The sequence below is a fragment of the Triticum aestivum genome, chromosome 7A (assembly GCF_018294505.1).
Source record: "Triticum aestivum cultivar Chinese Spring chromosome 7A, IWGSC CS RefSeq v2.1, whole genome shotgun sequence".
Lineage (NCBI taxonomy): Eukaryota > Viridiplantae > Streptophyta > Magnoliopsida > Poales > Poaceae > Triticum > Triticum aestivum.
The window spans coordinates 333,981,701-333,992,679 of NC_057812.1; the positions used below are offsets into that span (position 1 = coordinate 333,981,701).

Genomic DNA, 10,979 nt, shown 5'->3' on the forward strand with positions numbered 1-10,979 from the left:
TGTGATCATCTCAATCCAATATCGTGTGAGGATCTCCATGATCAATACAAATAAGCTATTTTATATATGATTAAGCCCGGAAGTTTCGGGCCAGACCAAAAGTTAGTTTCGGTCCTATTTATTTAAGTTAAGTTAGGTTTTGACGTTTTGAACGAGATTTAAGACTTTTCTTGTATGAAAGCCCACCCACCTTATATCCGAGAGACGACGATCCATTGAAAAAAGAAAGAAAAAGAAACAACACACAATCGTCAAACATATCTGTCACTATTACCTTTTTGTTGTCCCTTATTTTTTCTTCCTCCTCGCTCTTTATGTTCGAGATAGTAATTTATGAGGCTCTAGGGACGATCAGATCTACCTAGGGTAGTCCTGACAGCCGTACTCATGGGATTTCACCCGAATGTGTGGAGTTTCGGGTTTGAAAAACCTCGTGGACGTGTGTTGCGTATCACTCTGAGCGAGGCTTCTTCGGTGACGTGTCTTGCGTACACGAGATAGTACACGGTGAGCTACCGGCCGACTGAAGCCAGCAGTCCCTAGAAACTGGATAATCCCGTTGGGGTTCAACTGTTCAACAATTCCGCGTCCCATCGTCGGCTCGTCCCTCTCTCGAACCACCCATCGCCCCAGCCGTCCTAATCTGTCCTCTCAAGCCGTAGCCCCGAGTCGACTCCCCTTCTCATCCCAATTTACCAAACCCTAACCCTAACCCTCCTCATCCAATTTATCTCACCCAGCGCGCGCGCGGCCGCCGTGGCGGGCGACCGAGGATGCCGTCCGGGTCTACGCAGTTCCGGTACACACAGACGCCGTCCAAGGTGCTGCACCTACGGAACATGCCGTGGGAGAGCACTGAGGAGGAGCTCGTCGAGCTCTGCAAACCATTCGGCAGGGTTGTGAACACCATGTGCAACGTCGGAGCCAACCGCAACCAGGCCTTCGTGGAGTTCGTAAGGCGCCCTTCCTCTCCTCCCCCGTCTCACCCCCGCCCTGTCCCTTCCTCTGTTGCGATTTTGCCTCGTGGCGGGTGCTGGCTGGTATTTTGATGAATAATTCACGTTTGTTGATGCGATGTATGGTTTATTCATGTGATTGCATCTAGGTATGACACTTCTGCTTGGGGTCGATTTTAGTATCAATCGAAAGAAGTCCACATAACCCCCTAGTGTTTCACAAACCGGCTAATTTACCCCCTGAAGTGCAAAACCGGGTATTTAACCCCCTGCCTTTCTCAAAACCATGTGAATCATCCCCTAGACCTGATTAGAGTGGTTTTGGCAGGTGGTTTTGTCCTTTCGGACCTGCACCCAACTGCACCTGGCCTTGTCCATCCTCAGCTGCACGCCTGCACCACGCCGGCGTCGTGTGCAGCGCCTGGATGCCGACATCACCATGTAGCTTGCTGGTCCATTCTTTCAACTCTGTCAGCTTCTTGATGGTGAACTGCATCATCTCCGGGTTGCCGTGCAGCCTACACGACGCCACCAGAGTGTCACACATCGAAAGCCATCGCTTCAATCAGGCGCGGAGTGCATCATCGAAGCTGCAGCTCTGACCCATCGCCGATCTGAGAATACTGCTAGGACTCCCAGGAGCGTTGACTCATCCGGCTTGCCGCTGTCCAAGCACATCTAACTGAATTCCTCCCCATGATGTGTGTACCCGTGTATATCAGCGAGTTCAAGGACGTCAAACGCGAGCATCACCTTTGTCCTCCCTCACCACCAGGCTGCCAAAATCACCTATGTGTTCACAAATATGAGTCATGCATGTTACCATGGCGTCCTCGGTTCCTCGCTGGGCTCGAGGCCAGTCAGGCCCTCGCTCGTGATCAAGACTCGTCTCCCAGCTCGGCAGGCTGGTGCTCGTCACCGGCACGAACATGCCGGAGCTGCCGCAGAGCGAGGTCGAGGAGATTTCGGCAGAGTGACTCTCCTCCATCCCGGACAGCGCCGTCATGTTTTCCACCTTCAGGAGCAAGATGTGTGTCCCGGCCGCCTGCACAACTCCATAAGGGCAGAGACTTCAAGGTGAAGGTCGAGAAGTGCATGACTCCGGGGTTCGAGGAGAGGATGAATGGGAGGGATGTGGTGCACCTATACCACATCCTACGAAAAATCAAAGCGTGCGGTGCTTAGTGAACCACGCCGGACGAGCTCCATCATGCTAGGGCTCCTTGTCGGCTGCTGTAAACTGTTTGATGTTGTACAGCGAGTATGGAGTACCTCAACGTCGAGCTGTTCGCGGGGGACCTCGATGTCGGGGTGAAACTGGCACGCCGGCACCAAGGATGGTTTAGGTGAGAGGATGTGAACGATGCCGTATACACGTGATTGCAGGCAGATGGGATAGGGAAGAAAGAACTCTGCCGACCTGGCCCCTTGCAACGTTGCTACGTCAGCAAACCACCTCACAAAACCACTATAATCAGGTTTAGGGGGTAATTCACATTGTTTTGAGAAAGACAGGGGGTTAAGTACCCGGCTTTAAACTTCAGGGGGTAAATTAGCCGGTTTGTGAAACCCTGGGGGGTGATGTGGACTTCTTTCAGTATCAATCAGTGGCCGTTTGATTGCTAGATTTTGTGGGAGCATGATCTATTGGAGGAATTTCTTGTTGATACTTATACTGTCCCGTGGTTGAGGCAGTGCTGGTTGACTGTCAGGGCATTATTATTTATATACTCCCTCCGTCCGGGTTTATTAGGCCCATAAGCCAAATTGCTAAGACCAAGAAGATGCACGCAACTAGAGATTTGGAAAATAAATCAACTTAATTTACTCCAGAACCACCCTATTAACTAGGCCTAGTAAGGCTGCTTGTAATGGGTAGTATCATAAGTTAGTATCATATCATGCATATTATACTAGTGTGTGATACTACCTCCCTAATGCATAGTATCATGTACTAGTATCATAGATGACTTTATTTATTTCCATGCATGACACATAGTAGCATTGCATTTATTATGATACGGTATCATGATATGATACTCAACCATCTATTTCTTCATTTAATTCTATGCCACATCATCAAAATTGCCTACTTGGCATGCATGATACTAACTATGATACTCCCATTACGACCAGCCTAACTAACCAGACGCATGCAATGGACGGCGTGCGCATACATTGTGCATGCATGGCCAATCAGCCAAGTCCATGCGCCAGCTCCAATGCAGCAACGCAAAAGAAGGGAGAGATTCTTGGGAAAAAACAAGTAGTTACTGCAGGGGGCCTTATAAACAGGGACAGACATGGATGGCTTAAAGGCCCAATAAACCCGGACGGAGGTAGTACATGACTTGGTGTTATTTGATTTTAAAATTTGGGGTTGATTGTTTGTTGCAAACCATAGCGTAATCTCCAACGGTGGTGTGCCTCTGTTGAGCGAGATGCATACAACTTCATGTCTTAGGTGAGAAACGCTTTGTTCTTACCGGTGATTGCAGTTTATGTTTCATTCGCAATCTTCTCTTCCGTGTGTTAAGTATCACATGTATCTTGTGTCTAATCTGTATCCAGTCAAATACGAGCCATACTTTTGTGAGTTTCTAACTATCTGAAGATACTTTCCTTGCTTGTTGGCACATGTGGAATTTTGATGTATTGGAATAAAAGATAATTTTATTTGCTATACCAAGAAAATCCATGTTCTTCTACAATGGCCATTTCGTTTAAGTAGGTTTGTCGATTATGGACAGATTTGTGTTTTTTTTTGCGAATACGCAGGTTGCGTATGAGCGTATCTTTCCATTGATAGAAGGGTAGAAATTACAGGGGCTCAGGGTCGCAAGTGAGCAGACAGAACGGGGATGCTCAGCCCGGGGAGGGGGGGGGGATACAATTATTCAGGTTGCAGGGACGATCATGCTTAGGCCTGTAGCTCCAGCTCTTGCCCAAGAGCGAGCTTCTTCTTGGATGGAATGGATAAGGTTGCTGAGTGAGGGTTGAGTTGCGTTCTGGTTCTTCCAGATGGACCAAGCATAGAGGGCGATCATCCATCCAGGACTTTTGAATGCTAGCCGGGGAGCGTGGCGGAGGACCACCACGTGAAGAAATCGGTGTTGCCGTTTGGAGGGTGGGTGGTGAGCCGGCACCAGGAGAGGAGCTCATGCCAAACCATCTGAGAGAAGACGCATTCCGCCAGGAGGTGCTGCATGGTCTCGGTATTCTGGTCGCGAAGGAGGCATGCTGGCGCATGAGGAAGGCCATGGCGAGCACGCCGGGCCTCAGTTCAGCAGCAGTCGAGCCCAGCTAACCAAAGGAAAACCTAGATGCTGAGTGGGGCCCATGGCTTCCAAGTGAGCTACCAGTGGGGGGCTTGCATGGATCCTTGGAAGAGCGTGAGGTAGCAAGACTTTGTCGTGTAGACACCGCTCGTAGTCCAGCGCCAAGTGATGAAATCCGTGGTAATGGCAACATTGGCAAGGGTGGTGGTGCGAAGACGGCGCCAAATGTCCACGTACTCCATGGTGGCCGCCGGCCTGAGGCTGCCACGAATCTTGGATCTAGGCCTGGTTGGGGATGGCCTCGCAGACAAGGCGGCTGTTGCGGCGGCGGCGAGGGACAAGGGCGACCAGGGCCGGAGCAAGCTCGAAGATGGAGGAGCCCTGAAGCCAATGATCGGTCCATAATTTGCAGGCGTGTCCGTCACCCAAAATCCAGGAAGTGGAGGATCGAAAGATTTGCTTGACCTCAGGCTCGCAGTGTGGAGGAAGATGGTGCTAAGGGCGTTTAGGGCCAGTCTCTTGGAGCCACAGCCAGAGCACCCGAAGAGCAATGCCGGTGCGTTCCAAGTCCTGAATGCTGAGGGCGCCGAGCTCCAAGGGGCGGCATGCCTGTGGCATATATAAATATCCTGTCTTGGTTGCTTTATATTTTACAAGGTCAACTATAGTGCAAGAAATACTACATGCAAACTCTTTATATGCAACAGAGAACATCACATTGATTTTTGAACTGCAGGCATGTGATACTTGGGAAAAAGTTAAAAGTGGACTGTAGCCTAAGCTTGAAGAGCTATTAACTGTATGAGTGGAACTCCTGGCCAGGCCTAGAAAAATCCTTGTTCTTGTATGGTGAATATTTTATTTGAGTTTGTTGATTGCTAACAGATCTGTTCTCATGATCGGAACTCCTGGCCAGGCCTAGAAAATCCTTGTTCTTGTATGGTGAATATTTTCTTGGACACTACTATGCAGCGGCGCAGCATCTGATGTTTCCCGTGCGGCGCTCGCTGATCAGGCAGTAAAGCTTGTCGCGCTTGCGCGTGAGCCCCTCCCGTCGCTTAATGGGCCGTCCAAACTCGGTCAATCTCTTGTCGTGCATCGCCGTCTCTTGCACCTTAACTCACTCTCGTGTCGTTTTCACCACCAAATCCTAGCGCTGCTTCTCCCTAATCCACCAGCTCAACCATTGCACAATGATGTAGATAAGCTGCCCATAAACATGTAGGAAAAAAAAGGAGTCGTGCTAGCGAAAAAAGGATGATCTGACATGATTGCCAGGTTGAAGCAGGTGTAGATACACATGGTTGTCATGTTCAACCAGATATATGTTACCAGGTTTACATGCAATTTCCAGGAAAATTGTGCTGAGTTGCCATATTATTTCATCCTGCTTGTCGTGCTGTCTACAAGCGGTTGCCAGGGGAATTTGTTGTGTTTACCATTTTTCATTGTACTGGGTTGCCATCTTATTTCATATTACTTGTTGTTCTGTTTATGCGTAATTGTTGAGATGATTTACTGTGCTTGCTATTTTAATTTTATCGAGTTGCCATGTTTATTTTATAATGCCTGCTGTTTTATTAACATGTAATTGCTGGGATAATTTGTTGTGCTTGTCATTTTTAATTGTGCCAAGTTGCCAATTTATTTTGTCTTGACGTTTTGTTTACACACAGTTTCTGGCATGATTTACTATGCTTGCTATTTTAATTGTGGAGTTGCCATATTTATTTTGTACAACTTGCCATTTTGTTTACATATAACTCCCGAGATGATCTGCTATGATTGCCATTTCAATTTGTGCTGATTTGCCATATTTATTTCATGCATCATGACATTATTTGAGAAAAATTGAACTTCTCAAGGTGATTTGTTGTTTTTATGTATGTCTTGGTTAAATTGTGTTAATCATTTAAGCTAGTTTCCTTGAAACACAATGGTTCTTCAAAAATGCAGTTGTCAGATTGTTTAGGAAAAACAACCAAGTTTTTGAAAATAATTACCCGTTGATTCACAAAAAGATTAATAGCATGTAGAATAGAACTGAATTCTTTATTTATTTAATACAAGATGTACATCTTGTGGAAATCGAGACAGAACACTGTAGCAGCCCCCGTGCAAGCATAGTGCAACGGTGGTGCTCAATGTAGCGAGTGCTTGTAGCAAACCACAGCCTGTAGCACACTTGCCCCGTTTTTCTTCCTGGGCCTGGTGGCCTAGTTTGCTCGCCCCAAAACAAATCGCGATGCTACTATTTAGTTTATGCAGAGCTGAGCCGCAGGGGAGAACGAGCGTGCGCACATTGGATTTTCCCTATTTTCTTTTGAGTTTGTTGATTGCTAACGGATATTGCTCATCATCCTGTAGTCATAACTGATTGGTGTCATCAACGATTCACCTGTTTTGGTTGCTCTCAATTTTTTTACAAGAATGGTGTAAGCAATAGCTGCTGCCATGCCGCTTTATAGGGAGTACCCAAGAATCAAGTGTTAGATGGCCTGTTTGGTCGAATTTCTGAAGGCCTCCCACCCTCACCCCCACCCCAGAGGAGTTAAATAACTACAAAACAGTCCCCTTCCTGTTGTTTAACTCTATGCAACGGGGAATATTGCATACGTAATTTTCTAGTTGCAAAAATGTGTTTTTTGTAGATTGATCTAGCGGAAGTTTCATGTGAAAAGTGAGCCTGAAGAACTGTTAGCTCTATATAATTGGAACTTCTAGCCAAGTCGATGGGTTCCTGACTTTCTATCATAAATTTGCCTATTTCAGGCAGATCAAAACCAGGCAATTTCAATGGTTTCATATTATGCTTCATCTTCAGAACCTGCCCAAGTTCGTGGTAAAACTGTATATATCCAGTATTCAAATAGGCAAGAAATTACAAACAATAAAGGCACTGGTGATTCTTCTGGCAATGTCCTGCTTGTCACCTTTGAAGGTGTCCAGCCTAATGATGTTAGCATAGATGTTATCCATTTGGTAAGTATTACACGAGACATGCATTCAAATAGTAAATGAATTCCTTTTCCGTTTTGTAATGTTTTATTTTTTGCATTATTTGCAATAGGTATTTTCTGCTTTTGGGTTTGTTCACAAGATAGCAACGTTTGAGAAAGCCGCTGGTTTCCAGGTAACATAGTGCTTATGTCTAGTTTCATATATGTTACTATTTTTGTAAATTACCTTGACAGCTTGATTTTTTTACTAACTACTAGCTCGAAATTTTTTCAGGCACTTATCCAATATACTGATGCTCCAACTGCTCTAGAGGCAAAAAATTCGTTAGACGGAAGAAGCATACCGAGGTAGTCCATGTTTATTACTCTGAGTTGGCAATTCACGAGAGTAATGTGAACCCTTGAAATTTTACTTCTTGAACTCGCGAAGGGTGCATTTTTTACTATTGCATTTTAGCTGATCTTTGATATAGAAGTCACTGATGTGATATTGCTATTGCAGGTATCTACTGGCTGAACACGTCAGCATTTGTCACCTGCGCATAACATTTTCTGCGCACAAAGATTTGAATATTAAATTTCAATCACATCGCAGCAGGTACAAGATAGTTTACAGCTTTAATTTTTTTTGTGTGTTCAATTCTATTTTGGTTTGTATTAAGCTCTTGTCCGCTAAAAATTAATTTTAGAGACACAAGTTTGTAACAGTGTCTGTTTTGATTAAGCAGGGATTACACAAATCCTTATCTTCCTGTTAATCCAACTGCAATCGAGGGAATCACACAGGTTTGCCTGTAGTTCAAACTAGTATATCTGATGTCATGTCACTCTTCATCTTCTTCTGTTGCTGCTTACACCATGTAAGTTTTGCAGCCCATATTAGGCTCTGATGGGAAGATTAAGGAGCCAGAGAGCAATGTACTTTTAGCATCAATCGAGAACATGCAGTATGCTGTGGGAGTGGATGTTCTACACACTGTAAGAGTATTTTAGAGTGATCTTGTCCTCAAGATTATTTTGAATTAAATAAGAAAAATATTTGTAAGAAAATATATCATATATACTCATTGTATGAGATAATTTCAGGTGTTCTCTTCTTTTGGTGCTGTCCGAAAGATTGCAATGTTCGAGAAGAATGGTGGAATGCAGGCTCTAATTCAGTATCCAGGTATGTGCGAACAACTGTAAACCTCACCATATCACATTATCTTTAGGATATGCCATGATATGGCTACACCTTGATTTAGGGGATGTAGACTGGCCCCGATGCTCCTTTGCTGTAATTTTTTCACTCTGTTGTTAACTCCTGACAAGCCAAGTCCATAGGTGATACTGAACTCTGTGGACATCTTAATGATGCTGTGTTGATTATTGAGTTAATATTTGTTTATGCGTCAAAGTTTCTGACTTCAGCAGAGAGGTCTTGGAGTCCCTGAAGACTTAAAATGGACATCTACAACTATCCACAGCTATAAAGTTACCTTTCGTAATTTCTTATTCTTTTCTTACCGTTTCCTGTAAGCATATTTACTTTCTTAGTAGAGGTTTGGTACAGTCATGTCTTCCTGTCATCTTAGTGTGGATTGTCTTCCTCTTGGCACCCTGTTCTTCTGTCAGACGCCAGCTGCCTTAATTGTTACCTTTTTGGATAGAGTAGCAGTCACCATGAGGATGTATCCAGTGCTTTCTAGCCTGACAGTGACTGGTGTGGTTGGTCCTAAAATTGGTGCAAATGGTCAGAAAAAATTCTTAGAAATTGTTGAAAGAAAATCAATCTACCATGCCACAGAATTTCAAACCTACATTTTGGTCTACACATTGGAGAAACCACTGAGACAAACTGCTGAACTTGACAAAGGAAAGAGAAAACACTGTTGACTGGAATTTGTCTTTTTCTTCTTCTTCTCTCCTAAGGTAACAGTTGAATTTATGTAGATTGCTTGATTTTATATCATTCTTGTGGTGGGTTTTGTTACGCCATTTGTATTTTAGGAACATAAGGAAGTGAATTATGGGCTAACAGTCACATCCTCTAGCTGCAACCTCTATTGAGAGCACGTCTTATACATCTGTAGTCCAAATGAGCATCTCAGCGTCTTATGTGTGATCAATTTATCTATCCTGTCTTTGATGTTTCTTCGGAAGTGAGACAAAACAGACGGCATTGCACATTACAGTGTATTTGTAATCTAAATGTTTAACTTGAGAGAATCCATATTCATATTCACTACAACTTCTAGTTGTTCAGAAGTACTGCTAGAGCTAACAGAGTCCGTCTTCGCAGATATAACAACAGCAGGAGTTGCTAAACAAGCTCTGGAGGGGCATTGCATATATGATGGTGGTTACTGTAAGCTTCATCTGTCATACTCTCGTCATACTGATCTGAATGTGAAGGTATAAACAATAGTTTCAGGCTGTGTAAATTAACAAAGAATAAATGAATGCATCCAATTAGGGAAAAAATACTATTGCTATATTGAGGTGGAATAGTCTTATCATTTGTTCGGTTTGACAATGCTTTTGGAACATCTTGTTTTCCTACTGTTTGCTTCCACGTTTTTCCTGATACGGGATCTACATATTGTGGCATTCAGGCACATGACGAGAGAAGCAGAGACTACACCGTCTCGGATCCTAGTGCTCAGGTACAAGCTGCAGGTCAAGCCCCTGGTCTAAGCACTCCTGGAGCAGCATGGCAAAGCACCACGCCTGCTGCTTTTTATGGAAGCTCAGCAGGACCGACCTCTATCGGACAAGCGCCAGCCTGGAATCCTAACATGCAGCGAGGGGCATTTGCACCTGCATCAACCTCGTACCCTACCCAATTATTGATGGCAAACCCAGGCCCGCACTTTCCAGCAGTCGGATCAAGCTCTGGTGCTCCTCCGATGTTGTACCAAGCTTCGCAGCAGATGGCACATTATGGCACAGCCCCTGCTGCTCTGCCTCATGCAGCCTTGTCTGGCGAACCGATGTACTTCCCAAAATGAGCTATTCATCCAATAGAGCAGTTGCCTATGCTTTGTGCAGCACCTCTGGTCTTCAATTTTTGGAACTGCACTGTAATGCCGATCTGTTTTTCTTGGTACTTGTGAGACCCCTGTGGCAAATGTACCTGTCTGGCTGTTGGTGCCTGTAAACTGCACAACAAAATGGAAAATTACTCGAGCCATGTCAGTTCAATCCAAAACCTGATGTTCTTTCTGCGCTTGATAATTTCTTGGTACAAGGCACCAACAATTAAGTTTGACTATACCAGGGTGGTGTATGCCATACTGGAATTTGTTTTTGGCCATGTCTGGTTGCCGGTTGGTTTCTTCTCCATGAACAAAGAATGCCGGTTGGTTTCTTCTCCATGAACAAAGAATGTTACTCCCTCCGTGCACTTCTACAAGTTGTTCCAGACAACTGAAAATGGGCTGCTTTTCACGTTGTTACAATGTCTTCAACATCTTATAAAAGTGAACAGAGGAAATACAACACCAGTTATTGGCTTGCTGACGTACTGTGCTGCTGGCCGCCGAGATTAAGTTCCAAAGCTTATTGTCGAGCTGGATTCGAAAGGTGTAGTGGCCATCTTCAATGATCCAGAGAAGAACCTCTGAGCGCTCGGTCCGGTGATTGAAGAAGTGAAAGGGTTACTCAAGTTTCAGGAGTCTACAGTCCGATGGATGCGGCGATGTGCGAACGGTGCTCTGCACATCTTAGCTAAGGATGTGCGAACGGTCACATCTTAGCTAAGGAACGATTGTATTTTATGATACAATAAAGCATCCTCAATT

At 44.8% G+C, this 10,979-nt stretch overlaps 1 protein-coding gene across 7 annotated transcripts; it reads left to right on the forward strand.

Annotated features, from left to right (window-relative positions):
* The first annotated feature begins 556 nt into the window (after positions 1 to 556).
* LOC123154346 (polypyrimidine tract-binding protein homolog 1) lies at positions 557 to 10,401 on the forward strand. Of its 7 annotated transcripts, none has more exons than XR_006476786.1 (11): positions 558 to 953; positions 7,007 to 7,216; positions 7,305 to 7,367; positions 7,469 to 7,542; positions 7,697 to 7,792; positions 7,923 to 7,980; positions 8,068 to 8,172; positions 8,281 to 8,362; positions 8,608 to 8,670; positions 9,479 to 9,591; positions 9,792 to 9,872. XR_006476786.1 is itself a non-coding variant. In XM_044573101.1 (10 exons), the coding sequence occupies exons 1-10, from the start codon at positions 774 to 776 to the stop codon at positions 10,185 to 10,187; spliced, it is 1,377 nt and encodes a 458-aa protein (XP_044429036.1). In that variant the 5' UTR covers positions 559 to 773; the 3' UTR covers positions 10,188 to 10,401. The 7 variants fall into 7 exon arrangements, 5 of the variants coding, with proteins under 5 accessions (XP_044429038.1, XP_044429039.1, XP_044429040.1 ...); XR_006476787.1 differs by having other exon boundaries at positions 8,611 to 8,670; XM_044573101.1 differs by lacking the exon at positions 8,608 to 8,670 and having other exon boundaries at positions 559 to 953; positions 9,792 to 10,401.
* The last annotated feature ends 578 nt before the right edge of the window (positions 10,402 to 10,979 follow it).